General features: G+C 43.3%; 1 protein-coding gene across 1 annotated transcript; it reads right to left on the reverse strand.

The window, feature by feature from the left end:
* Window positions 1–13,340: 13,340 nt before the first annotated feature.
* Window positions 13,341–14,253, reverse strand: LOC100846015 (putative glycine-rich cell wall structural protein 1). The gene has a single exon (XM_003573944.4). It carries the CDS (start codon window positions 14,180–14,182, stop codon window positions 13,571–13,573), a length of 612 nt encoding a protein of 203 aa, XP_003573992.1. The 5' UTR covers window positions 14,183–14,253; the 3' UTR covers window positions 13,341–13,570.
* Window positions 14,254–14,684: the final 431 nt, after the last annotated feature.

Below are 14,684 nucleotides of genomic sequence, written 5' to 3' on the forward strand. Positions count from 1 at the left end.
AAATTGATAGGAACAAAAAGAACATTAACAATGTAAATCCCAGCTAAAAAACGAAAATCCTCGATAAAACTAAAAGCTCCATCATGGTCCTTGGAAATCAAAGCATCTAGATCGATCCATCCTTCACATCATGATGTTTCTTAATGTATTTAGTGAAAAAATAGCAGAATACCGTGCTTTGGACAAGTTGGACTTATGAAAATCCGCATCATTGGTCCACCTCAAACAGTGGAAAACAAACCCCTCACAAGGGAAGTCTTGTGTGACTAGTGTGTGCAAATCAAACTATTTGGGTGCATGCACCAGGTGCAAAGAATTTCTCAACACGACAAGGTGCACCAGGCTTGGCAAGCGTTCGCACGGCTCGGTTATCTTTGCTCATCCTTTTGATCATCCTCCTATCTTGACGTGGCATGGTGTTTGGTAGCCATAAAAGGCATGTCTCATTAATATGAGCAACTCAATGAGGCCATGTTTGCCTGCCTGTGTCGTTTCAGCGGTTACACTTCTTCCACTAGATGAGGCGACGCGCTTGGTGACAAGTGACGAGCAGTGGCACATAGTGTGGCCTAGCTAGTAGTTTAACTATCATTGAGTTGCTAAGGCGCACCGTTCCTACCCCGCAATGGCCGGCTATGGCTATAGTTTTGAGGTGTAGAAAGCCACCCAAATTTCTTAGTTCTATATCTCACCTATCTAGTAGTTTAACTTTTGTCGAGTTGCTAATTAGGTGCACTGCATACCACGCGATGGCCATACCCAACATATAAGGCACCGGCCTCGGCCGTACTTTTGAGGTGTAGAAAGCCATCCTAATTTCTTAGTTCTAAATTTCACCTCTCTAGTTTTTTTAATTCCTCCAAACATTTTGCAATTGAATTTACAAGCTTGTTGTGAGTAGAGAATTATGTTTACCAATGTGTCTATCCTTAGTTTTTGGCTCTTTGATCAACTTTTGTTGACAAGTTATTATTTGCCCGTCAGTGATTAATTTGATATGCCAATGACATGCACAAGTTTGCTCATCAGTTGTTACCATCCAAGGCCTTCACTTGAAACCACCATGGTCTCCTCGGGATTTGATGTCCCATGAAAAGCCACCACTAGAACTCATCCGTGCCGAGCATGCAAAAACTCCGACACCTACCTCCGACGTGGCAAACACTACCAGGATTCTAGAGTTTGGTGTCGATGCTTTATTTTTGTGACGGGCATTGGAACGATCGTCACAAAAATAATTATTGTGACGGCTACATCACTACCGACACAAAAATAGTAATTTTCGGGGCGGGCTTTGACAGAACCGACAGAAAATACTTTTTTTCGTGGCGGTTGGAAACCGACAGAAAAAATATGCATTTTCATGTCGGTCGTAACAATTTATGTGTCGGTTCACCGTCACCTAAAACAAATATTTGTGGCGGTTGGTGCCCATCACGGAAAATATGCATTTTCATGTCGGTCTTAACAATTTATATGTCGGTTCACCGTCACATAAAACAAATATTTGTGGCGGTTATGGTGTCCCCGTCACAAAAATAACACTGTCACAAATAATGTTTTTTACCACTTTTATGAAGCAACTATCATAACTTTTGCTCTAAACACGCTGAAATAAATCTAACATGTGGAGGACTATATTTCGTAGATTCTACTTGATTATGGTAATTTTTTATAATTGTTGGCTATTATTTAGAATTAACGAGTATTTTAACCAAATTTAATTCAAATAACACCCAAATGTGCTCCAAAAAATATGAAAATCAACTAGGGATCCATTTAGGTACTAGTAAGGTTGTCATAATTTCTTGAAGCCATTTGGGAGAAATATAACCATACATGCAGTTGTAATGGTGGCATGTCATAAGAGTGATATGATCTTTTGGAGTGAAAGTGTGAGGTTTGTAATGCAAATGAATTTTAATCTATCCTTTTGATCCCAAAACATTCGATCATTTTGTACGAAAACATTTGTACATGAGATGATTTATGCCAGTACTTGTTTAGAGTATGGTCAAATTTTATAGTTATATACTAGTTTTCAGAATTTAATTGAAAATGTTCCAAATTATTATCGTGGCGGTGGTTCGCACCGTCACAAAAAAAAATATTTTTCTGACGGTAAATTGTGAAACCATGTCAGAATTAAGTCCCTGTACAGATGGACACAAGGAAAAAAATAAAAATCTGCGGCCGCATCTTCTCCTCCCCAAAACCTAACAGTTCTCTTCCCCTTTTCCCCTCCTCCCCCGAGCAAAACGCCTCCCAGCCGCCAGCCCCAGATCCCCCGTTCTTCCCCGCGCAGCCCCCACTCGCTGCCGTTCTTCCCCTCCCCCGCCACATTCCCTTCTCTCCCGTGACCCTTCCTGCAGCCACCACTCACACCTGCTGCCACTCAGGGCCGCGCGCCGTGGGGATCCTGCCGCCACTCACGGCCGCGCGCCCCATTCTCCTGCCGCCGCTTCTCCCCTCCCCCATGCTCCTGCCGCCGCTCTTCCCCTCCCCCAACACCACTCTAAGCTGCTTCTCCCCTCCCCCATCCTGGTGCCGCTTCTCCCCTCCCCCATCCTCCTGCCGCCGCTTCTCCCCTCCCCCATCCTCCTGCTGCCGCTCTTCCCCTCCCCAAACGCCACTCGAAGCTGCTGCTCTCTCTCTCTCTCGCCCGCGCCATACAACTCCGCCCCGAAATCCCCGCGCTGCGGCCGCGCGCCCCATCCTCCTGATGCCGCTTCTCCCCTCCCCCATCCTCCTGCCGCTGCTCTTCCTCTCCCTCCTGCGCCATATTACTCCGCCCCGGACTCCCCGTGCAGCAGTACGCCGTCACTTGCTGGAACGACAAGACGCCGGCGACCTCACTCAACTGACTGGCCGAAGCTCGCACCTCCAAGACGACGCCTCTAGCACCGAAGCTCCATTCTGTGTTCAGCCTCCTGCGAATCTGACGAGGTAAGTATCAAGAAATCGAATACTCTGTAACATTCTGAAATGTATCCTGGAAAGTTAAAATTTTGAGTAGCTGTTTTTTGTTATATGGTGATATGCAATGCAGCGATGCTTTGATATATATGTTAAACTCCTTTGCATGTATGCTGTATTTTTATTGAGTGTGTTGTTTTTTCTTTTAGAACATAACAGTGTGATCGATGGAAGATCGTGAATGGATGTATAATGGTTGGAGTCGTAGAAGTATCTCAACTGAATGGGTAGAACAAACCAAGTTGTTCTTAGGTCATGCCTTTTCTTTGCCAAATTTAGTGGAAAATGGTACCATTAGCTGCCCTTGCATGAAGTGCCGCAATGATTATCAGCACATAAGGGAGAATGTAGAGTTGCATCTGGCCAAATGGGGGTTTATGGAGAACTACACAACATGGTCAGCCCATGGTGAGACACCTATTGTGAATGATGAAAATGATGTTGATATGGGGTACGCTAGCCGCTGAACATACACCACACATTGTCAATGAGGAGCCAACACCTTATGCTAAGGCATTTTATAGGATGCTTGACACTGTTGATGATAAGGTTCATGCCAACACACATCATATAAGTTTGTCAACTGTAGCCCGGATGCTAGATTTAAAGGCACGATACAACATGTCTACTGCACATTATGATGATACCCTAAAGCTAATCCATGAGCTTTTTCCTCCTGATTCTAATTTGGTTGAAGACTTCTACCGTTCAAAGAAATTGTTAGAAGGTTTGGGAATGCCATATGTCAAAATTGATGTATGTTATAATAATTGTATGCTGTATTACAAAGAGAATGAATATAAAGACATTTGTGACTTCTGTAAAACCCCTAGATATGAGAATGACAGAAACAAAGTCCCTAGAAAAATATTGCGGTACCTCTCCATTACGGATAGACTACAAAGATTGTATGCACACGCGGAGGTAGCAAAATTAATGAAGTCTCATGAGAAGTCCACATCAGGGAAGATGGTGCACCCTTGTGACGGGGATGCATGGAAGAAATTTGACGAAGACTTCGAAGATTTTGCTAGTGACCCTAGAAGTGTTAGACTAGCTATTGCAACTGATGGCTTCACGCCGTTCAACTTAACTGCTGCATCTTATTCATGCTGGCCTGTATTTGTTGCTCCACTTAATCTTCCACCTGGAGTAGCCATGAAGAAGGAGTACATATTCCTTTCCATGGTAATCACTGGGCTTGAACACCTTGGAAAGAAGTTGACTGAAGTTCTAATGCAACCTTTAGTGGATGAACTTATGAAGTTATGGGAGGGGGTAGATACATGGGATGCTTCAGTCAAAAATAAATTCACCATGAAGGCTGCGTACTTGTGGTCAATTCATGATTTTCATGCTTATGGAAACTTTTCTGGTTGGAGCACCCCATGGAGTTCTTGCTTGCCCAAACTGTTTGTCTGATACCAAAGCATTTCGACTCAAAGCTGGTAGAAAGGCTTGTTGGTTCAACTGTCATAGATGCTACCTACCTGAAAACCATGAATTCAGAAACCAAGAGAATGCATTTAGAAAGGCTAAAACTATACATGATATTGCACCTAGCCCTTTGACAGGAGCTGAAGTGGAAGACCAATGAATAGACTTGTAGATGATAAGAAAGGGTGCAATTCAACACACAATTGGAGCCATGTAAGTTGCTTTTGGCAGCTTCCATACTTCAATAAATTACTTCTCCGTCACAACATTGATGTAATGCACAATGAAAAAAACGTAGCAGAGGCAATATGGAACACATGTTTTGATATATCTGAGAAGAGCAAAGATAATTGGAAGGCCAGACTTGATTTACAACAAATTTATCACCGTCCAGCTTTGCATTTGTCTGATCCAAACAAGAATGGGAAGTGGCAGAAGTCTAGGGCCAAATTCTGCATTGAGAAGGATGACAAAGAAGTTGTCCTAGAATGGTTTCAGAAACTAAAGTTTCCAGATGGGTATGCAGCCAACATCAAGCGTGGTGTTAATCTAAAGAAATCAAAGGTCTTTGGCCTCAAAAGTCATGGCTTTCACATATTTATTGAACGCTTACTCCCTGTAGCATTTAGAGGCTTTCTTCCAGAAGATATATGGATTAGTTTGGCTGAGCTGAGTCATTTCTATCGTCAACTGTGTGCAAAAGAATTGAGCCAGGATATTGTGCACTCTCTAGAACAGAATGTGGCAGCACTAGTCTGTAAATTGGAGAAGATATTCCCTCCTGGTTTTTTCAATCCTATGCAGCACCTAATTGTGCATCTTCCTCATGAAGCTAGACTAGGAGGTCCAGTCCAGAACCGATGGATGTATCAATTCGAAAGGTAAATATCCAATTTTTAACACACGATGTGCTATGATTTATTCTCATCCTTCAAGCTAAATTGTTGATAAAACATATATTATGTTAATTGGGGATCTTAAGAAGAAGGTACTCAATAAGGCACGTGTTGAGGCTTCCATTGTTGAAGCTTACTTAGTTGATGAGGCAACTCTTTTTCTTTCACTTTATTTTAAGGCTGGTGTTCGGTCAGCCAGAAATAAGACTCCTTGGTATGATGAGAAGGCCCTTCCAATGATAGTTCATGCACCATTGATATCTTTCAATACCAAGGCCGATACACGAACCCTCAAGGATCTCGTATGCTCAAACCTGATGAGTACAAGGCTGCTGCCCTGTATATATTAACCAACATACCAGAGATGGACGAGTTCTTTGTGTAAGTCTTCTTGTTAATAATCCAATTCTGAGAATCATATCCATGTCTTTCAATAATCAGGATGAGTTCTTTGTTTTATCGTTTTAGCAAATTTCAAAAGGAAGAATGGAGGAGCACAAGAGTTGAACCAAATGACAAGCAGCGTCGTGACTTAAGATTAAATGGTTGGAAAGTTGGTCGTGGCAAAAGAAATGGACCCAATTTCTTTGATTGGTTCAGAAATGAAGTAATCTTTCTAACCTTTCAAAATAAATCCTTCAAACAAAATTAATGCACTGAAAACTTACATATCATATTACATTTGCAGTGCATGAAGACCTCTGGAATTGATAATTATTTGTCTGAACTATCTTATGGTTTTCCGCGAAAAGTTACATCATATGGAATATATGATATCAACGGCTATAGGTTTCGGTCCGAGAAGTATGAGAACAAGAGATCATGAAACACTTCTATAAATACTGGTGTTTGTGTCTCTTGTACCGATGACGAAGGGAATGTCACTGCTTATTATGGTGTCATTGAAGACATCATCAAAATTAAATGGGAGGGCCGCATGCAGCTAGAGCTTGTATTATTTGATTGTCGTTGGTTTAAGCCAACAACCGGAGTTAGGCGCTCACCAAATTTAGGGCTGGTAGAAATTAAGCGCACATCTAGGCTGCAGAGTTTTGAACCATTTGTTTTGGCAAGTCAGGTTACTCAAGTATATTACTTGTCATATGCATGCAAGAAAAGGTCAGATCTTATAGATTGGCAGGTGGTTTATCATATCCCTCCACGTGGCTATGTGCAGACAAGTGACAAGACCACTGAATCTAACCCCACCGAAGGGCCCATAGATGATGCCCCAGTGTTTCAAGAGGAAGAACAACATGGAAATTTCACTATTGACTTGGATCTTAATCCTGACAATCTGACATCCGTGATCTCAGATGAGATAACTAATACCAAAGATTTAGAACAAATATCCAACTCCAACCTTGAAGGTGAAGACAATGGTGAAGATGCTGAAAAAACAGAAGATGAAGTGGATGAAGTGGATGAAGACGATGAGCTTGAAGTCCCACTTGATGATCATACACCTTATGACCCAGAAGATTTCTAATATCATATTCCTACTGTTGTGTGTTTAGTTTGTCATGTAGCTTGTGTCATTTTGTTGTCGCACTATAATTTTCTTGAGAACAGCTGTAATATCTAATATCATGTTGCTACTGTTACATGTTCACTTGGATTTTCTCAATTTGCTATTTCTCCCTGATTTTGTATGTGCTTTATATATGTGATTAATTTTAACATTGGTAGGAGCAGCTAACAAAGCTTGTGTTTGATTATAGGAGATGGAGGTGCTTCAACACAAGAGAGTAAGGAAGTCGCGTACAGGTACTAGTGCTGGTACTGGTGGAGGCAACGGTCAAGGTACTAGTGGAGGCATCAGCCAAGGTACCGGGAGAGGCAGCACGCAAAGGAGCATTGCTCGGCATGGAGATCAGCCCAGCGAAAGGAACAACCAAAGAACCAATTCTGGTGGTATTGCAGCTGAAAGAAATGACTAGTTCGCCATGGAGATCTGCCCAGCCCAGCAAAGGAATAACTCACAAGGCACCGACTCAGTGGGTAATGGAGACTTAGGGACTAACTCTGGAGGCACTAATTCTGTTCGTACTAAACCGGCTAAAGTAGCGGCTGTAGAAACAAGAGGGAGGCACGAGTGGTCAAGAACTCGGCTGAGAAATCCTCTACGAGGACGGAAAGTAGTCCTTGTACCTCAGGGTGACATGTAAGTGAATTCCTAAATGTGCATATTGTTTGTCTTTGATCTTATTGCAGTTCTCATACTTAAAATAAATATATTTTTTTGTAGGCAATTCGAGTACATGGACTATACTCGTGGCGACTACAAGTACACCACCCAGCTTGGATATATTCTGAAACGACAATACCCTAGTGCTTTGACGGATGACGCTGGAGAATTATATCCAGCAACGACATGGGCAGATTACTATGAGAAGACTAACGACCAAGGAGAGACATGTGCACACAAAGTGAAGAAGGAATTTTGGGTAATTAGAGTCACATGTAAGACCTACACACAATTTATGTGAACTAATTTGTTGTTGTGCACTTTGCAGCGTTTGTTCACTGTGGTTGATGAGCACAAGCGAGAGGCTGCCCGTGTTCTTGAGAACTATTGTAAGAAGAGAGTGCGGAATATAATGTACCAAGTTCGTGTCGATGCCGTGAAGCTGCATTATGAGAACCAAGGAGAGATCCTTGATGACACTCTTGCATGTCGTAGAGAACTCAATGAGAATGAGTACCTAAATGCTATGGTAGAATGGTGCAAAGAGGACGTTTGGCCCCTTCTTGCTGCATACTGGGATAGTGATGAGTTCAAGGAAAAAAAGATCAAAAGCCCAAGATTCTCGCTTGTCTAATGAAGATGTTGCTCAAAACAGAGGGGGTTCACGCCCATTTGTAGAGACACAACAATTCATTGTAAGTGTTCTCTATTGTTCTTGAGTACAATAATCATTGGTTCCATTTTCAGATTTAGAACCATGATGACTAATTACTAAAAGTGCTTGCAAGAAGTTGTACATGGACCCGAAAAGGCTACAATTTGAACACATATGCCGTGATGAAATCAGGTGCTAAGAATATGAACAACAATGGAAGTAGTGGAGTAATCCCCATCCAGAAAGCACAAAAACGCATGGTATACTCTAATCTTGTCTTGTTTACTTTGTGTGAGTGTGATTGTGTCTGTGTGTGAGGCTATGAATGTAACTGCTATTTATATATTGTAGAGGGACTATTAGGAAGGAGTTGAAAGCTGCACATCCAGATGATCCAGAGCAGCCAGAAGTAGATGGACTTGTCTTGTACACAAAGGGCGGTGGCCTGCCTCATGGCCGCCTTCTTATAGGAGATGGCGCAGTGACAAAGGCAGATGTTATTGCTGTAGCTAAAGGAAAAAAATCTAGGCCATCAACTTCTGATTCTTTTCAACACTTGTCCGAAGAGAACCATTAACTCTGACGTGCTAACGAGGGCCTAACACAACACAACGTGCATCTAACTCAGCAACAAGAGGTTGACCATGAACTAATCATGGTAAAGAAGTCCTAACCCAAATAGTTAAATTGACTGTATTTAGTTTCTACAAATTTTAAATCCTGGCCATCTTTGGATTGTATCACCATGGAAACATTGATTTCATTCCAGCTAGCAGGACTTAGCTTGTCTTCTTTAATTTTGATAGATAATAGATATGATGAGACATAGCTGTTATTTTTGGTCATAAAGTGACCAAAGTTAGAAATCTACTCAATTTATGAAGTCCTACAACATATATGGATGCCTTTTCTAATTATTTTTTCTTCACGCTGGAACTGTGCATATGAATGCAAGATGCTTTTTGTTGAGTTTGGAAAGGAACCACCAGCACACTTATTGCATCGTCGACAGGAGGTGCAAGCGCAGTTTCAGGTAAGTTTATTCATCAACTTTGCATATATAATATCAATTGAAATGTTGATGGTGACAAGAAAATCGACGGCAATACCTTTTGTAATTGGGATGACATATTTAATTAATCTGGATCACTAATGATCTTTGTAATGGCAGACCAACAATCAGTGCAGCGGTGAGGCTTCATGTTCAAAATTGTAACACTTCGGATAGCATCATTTTTAGTAAGTTTTTGGTTTCTTTGGATCCTCGGAGGACTAGAAGTGTGAATCTGTAGCAACCATTGCCTTTTGGATGTGTGCACTTGTATTTTTCTTGAATCTGATAGTAACTTTAAAACTTGGACCTAGCTACTAGTTGAGATACTTGGATGGACACAAAGTGAAGTCTATGACTTGTTGTACTGCTGGTTATGATTTGGATGAAGATTACACTGTGGTGTCGATGTCATGCATCTAATGGCTGTTCTTGTATATATTGTTATTATATCAAATCTTGTTTTCTTATGTGACAAAGTACATACCTTTTTCGTTTTTCGGTTATTATCTCAAATCTTGTTTTCTAATGTACAAGCACATTAACAAATGATCATGGCTTCCTGTAGGGAGCACCTGGTTCTTCACATGCTGGCTCACAATCAATCCATAATGATGGAATGGATGGTGCTGGAACCAGTGCTAATGGCAACAACAATGCTGTCAATGTGGAGATCAATGACACTACAACTATCGGCTTGGGCAACAATCGGGGTGACAATTTAGCTGGGGAGAATGGATCTTATGATGACAGTGAAGTTTTATATGCTAACAGTGATATTGATGCTGGCCACGAAGATGATGCTCGTGCTGGCCGTGAAGCTGATCGTGATGCTAGCTAGTGTCGGCCGTACCCACTGAATAGTAGAAGATCACAACCTGTTTTCTTTTTGGTGATTGGAGTTCTAACACCGTGGTCATCTACCTGTCTTCTTTTTGGTGATTGGAGTTCTAACAATGCTTATCTGTAGCTAGTGCTGGCCATGCCCACTAAAATCACAAACAATCTTCTTTTTGGGAATTTGAGTTCTAACAATTAATGGTCATGTATTCTGTAGCAGCCATTCCTTTTGGATGTGTGGACTTGAATCTGATAGTAGTATGCTTGAACCTAGCTATGTATGTGTTGGGTTCGTTGCATAGGAAACAAAAAATTTCCTACGAGAAGTGCGGAAGAAACCCAAGAATATATATACTAGATGTATGTAACGAGAGGGATCATGAACACCATACCCTCGTAGACCGCTAAGCGTTACGATCACGAGATCGTTGTTGGTGTAGTGGAACTTTCAATGAGATCAATCTCAGTGCCGAACGGACAGCACCTCCTTGGTATCCACACGTTCAGCTTCACGTTATCTCCTCCTTCCTCGATCCAGCAAGCGAGAGGGAGAGGTAGACGAGATCCCGGCAGCACGACGGCGTGGTGACTATGGTGAATATTCTCACGGGCAGGGCTACGCCGTGCGCGTGAGAAGAGGAGGAGAGGAGGGCTCAGGGGAGAGAGAGATCCAACTGAAAGCTTGGGGTGTCTCTCTCCCTTGCCCCCCCTTCTATTTATATAGGGGTAGAGGAGGCGTGGCCGGCCAGGACTATCCCGCGGCCAGGACTCTCCGGCGGCCAGGACTCTCATGCGGCCAGGACTCTCCCGCGGCCAGGACTCTCCTCCTGGCCGCATGGGCCCTGTGGGCTAGCCCCTCGGCCCATTAAGGCCAGGGTGCTCCCTCACAGGCCCATTTAGCCCAGGGATAGGTGGGCCTCAAGGTGGAACCCTCCGGATCCCTCCGGAACCTTCTAGAAGCTTCCCGGTCAAAACCGGGAAATATTCCAAACTTTCCAGAACCCTGAAAACAACTTTCCATATATAAATCTTTATCTCCGGAACATTCTGGAGCTCCTCGTTGCGTCTAGGATCCCATCCAAGACTCCGAATCATAATTCGATATCATCATCATTTATCTCATCTAACCCAAGCAACATGAAACGTTAAGTGTGTGACCCTACGGGTTCGAGAACATGTGGACATGATCAAATATCAATAACCAATAGCGGGACCTGGATGTCCATAATAGTTCCCACATATTCCACGAAGATCTCATCGGTTGAACCACTATGTCGAGGATTCAATTAATCCAGTATCCAATTCTCTTTGTCTCGCGATATATTACTTGCCCGAGATTTGATCGTCGGTATCGCCATACCTAGTTTAATCTCGTTACCGGCAAGTTCTCTTTACTCGTTCCGTAATATAATACCCCCGCAACTAAACACATTAGTCGCATGCTTGCAAGCTCATTAGGATGTTATATTACCGAGAGGGCCCAGAGATATCTCTCCGTCACAAGGAGTGACAAATCCCAGTCTTGATCCATACAACCCAACAAGCACCTTCTGGGATACCTGAAAAACACCTTTATGATCACCCAGTTACGAGATGACGGTTGATGCCCACAAAGTATTCTTCCGGTACTAGGGAGTGGCATGATCTCATGGTCTAAAGAAATAATACTTGACATAATAAAACATAAGCAACTTAAACTTAAGTGACACGATCAAAAGCTATGTTTAGTTTTGGGTCTGTCCATCACATCATTCTCCTAATGATATGACCTCGTTATTAAATGACAACACATGTCTATGGTTAGGAAACCTTAACCATCTTTAATCAACGAGCTAATCTAGTAGAGGCGTATTAGGGACACGGTATTTGTTTATTTATCCACACATGTATTTGAGTTTCCAATCAATACAATTATAGCATGGGCAATAAACATTTATCAAGAACAATGAAATATGATAATAACAAATTTATTATTGCCTCTAGGGCATATTTCCAACAGTATGGACTCAAGACTTATGTGTGGAATATGTTATGATCTGGATGATGAATCTATGTTGTGTGGATGTCATGCATCCAATTAATGGATGTGCTTGTATATATTATGATTTGGAGCTATTTGTTTCATTTGTGCAGCTTTTAGCCTATAATTGTGAAATTCTATTTTTTGACAGTTGTCCATTTTCCTGTCGGTTATCGCAATGTCAGAAAGCATTTATTCCAGTTTGTGAAATTTCATTTTTCTGACGGTAGTCCATTTTTTGTGTCGGTTATTGCAACGTCCCAAAGCACTTTTTTCTGAGGGCACTTTTATTCCTTTGTCGGTTACTAGAACGTCCGAAAAATACCATGTTCTGACAACCCACTGTCAACTTAATTACCGTCGTGCTAAAAACATTAAACATGACGGTCGCCCGTCAGAAATAAACCGACGCAGAAAATAAATATTTATGTCAGCTCAACCGACACAAATTGTTTTCATGTCGTTTTTTTCTGATGGTTTAGCCGTCAAACTAAAAGTCGACGAAACCGGACGCCAAAATGTTTTTTCGTCAGGCACCGTCAGAAGTATCTGCCAGAAATATTATTTGTGACGGGTCACCGACAAGCAAATGGTTTTTCTCCGACGATCCAGCTCTGACGGTATTTGCGTGACTGTTGACCGACACGAATTATATTTCTATCGGTTTTTTGGTTATTTCTGACGGTTTTGGGCCGACACCAAATTCTGGAATCCTGGTAGTGAAAGGTCAACCAAATGCGACAAAGGGAGATGTCACATAACATAGTGTGCGGGGTTCCACTTGGCTATACTCGTGAACACGTCTCTGTCTCCACTTTTGGACGCTGAGAATGACTCCACCACCACCGGCAAGTATTTTCTAACTTAAGTCACCTGTCTTTGTGGGGCTGAAATGTGGGACTTAAGTCACCTGTCTTTATGAGGCTGACAAGTGGGACCCACATTTCAGCCCCACAAAGACAGATGACTTAAGTCAGAAAATCCACGCCGCACCACCACAGGGTCACGAGTGAGAAAACCACGTACGGCTGCACCAGCGGCATTAGCGCAGATACACATCGCCAGATCTATCACTAGGCTAACTGCATCAACTGGCCAGACTATGTTTTTTCTTTTTTTCTTTGTTTAGAATCAACTGGCCAGACTATGTGCTCTCGGACTCGGAGCATCACACCGCATTGGGCCGCCCACAGCCATGGGCACCGAGTCATGGAGAACCCTTCATAGCCCATAGAAGAGCCACCATGAACCGCCACAGGATCAGCGTCTTTGAGCTGTACTAGGCCATAGTCCGAGAATTCCTTTCGGACGTAAATATTCTGTTTAGAAGTAATGCCATTGGCCCAACTTTTACAAGAAAAACCGAATACAAACGTGTATACAAAGAACATAGAGTGTAACACACTTAGACACTCACACGCTAGATAGAGTAGAACAACCATAGGCAGTGGCCGGAGACCAGATATCGAGCTAGCCGGCCGAATTATTTCGAGAAACATAAACTAGTTTAAGGGGTTGATCCATCGTTACTGTTCCCTGTTGTTGCACTACTGCTGCTCCCTGATCCTCCTCCAGAACCACCGCCAAACCCACCATCACGACCGCTGCCGTCAGCACCTCCAGAACCGCCGCTGTTGGCATAGCTGGAACCGGATGGACCATAGGAATCACCTATCCCTGATCCACCTCCCCTGGCGGTGCCAGAGCCGCTACCATTCCCCTTGCTTCCTCCAGAGGCACCGCCGCCTCCTCCTCCGCTCGCGTTCGTAGTCGAGCTGCCGGTGTCCGAGGTACTGGAATCACCGTGGCCTATGCCGGAAGCGCCCCCGGAACCGTAACCGGAGGCGGTCTCGTCCCGGCCTCTATAGCGGCCGGATCCGCTTCCGCCTCCGCTGGCATACGCGTAGTTTTTGTCATTGTAGGCCTCGGCGGAACCGGAACCGGTACCGAACCCGGAGCCCTGACTGGGTCCTGATCTCCCGCCTCCGCCTCCGCCTCCGCTACCCTGGCCATCGGCGGTGGCGGCGCCGTCGTGTCTTACTACCCTGATGGCGTTGGCCAATCCTATGCTTAGCAGGACGACGACGGCAACGGACCACATCAGCTTGGTTGTAGCCATCTTGTGGTGATTAAAGGTAGCTAGCTAGCTAGATGTCTAAGTACGTAGTGGAACCAAGCAAGACGAGAGGTGAGTGATGAACGGAAGCTCGCTACGTTGTTACTTATAGCGCTACGTCAGTAGTTTTTAATTACCTTGCGCGTTGAGCGTGTGATTATAGTTTTTACAACTGTAGATTATGGAAGATTCTGTCATGTTGAGCTTGTAATTATTATTAAGCACTGAAGATTATGGAAGATATGGCTCACGTTCATGAACGTGTGGTTGTTGTTATTAACCACTGACTGAGCCTAAAATTTGTCAGAAGAGAGATAATCAAGCTACGTATCGTACGGCCCGTCAAAACTTTGATGCTTCTGCTCGCGTACTTGCGTAGTTTAAGAAATCTGATTGTGATTCTATATACGGGGTTCCTTTACCGGCCGGCAGATACTTCGCGGCTTCGCGCAGCAGGGATCAGCTGCTTGAGAGCCCGAGACCGAGGAGGAATTAAAGTCGCTGA

The sequence above is a fragment of the Brachypodium distachyon genome, chromosome 3, assembly GCF_000005505.3.
Source record: "Brachypodium distachyon strain Bd21 chromosome 3, Brachypodium_distachyon_v3.0, whole genome shotgun sequence".
Taxonomy (NCBI): Eukaryota; Viridiplantae; Streptophyta; class Magnoliopsida; order Poales; family Poaceae; genus Brachypodium; species Brachypodium distachyon.

What these genes read in the sequence shown, in the direction of transcription:
- LOC100846015 (XM_003573944.4), bottom strand. Translation starts at nt 14,182, where the DNA reads ATGGCTACAACCAAGCTGATGTGGTCCGTTGCCGTCGTCGTCCTGCTA.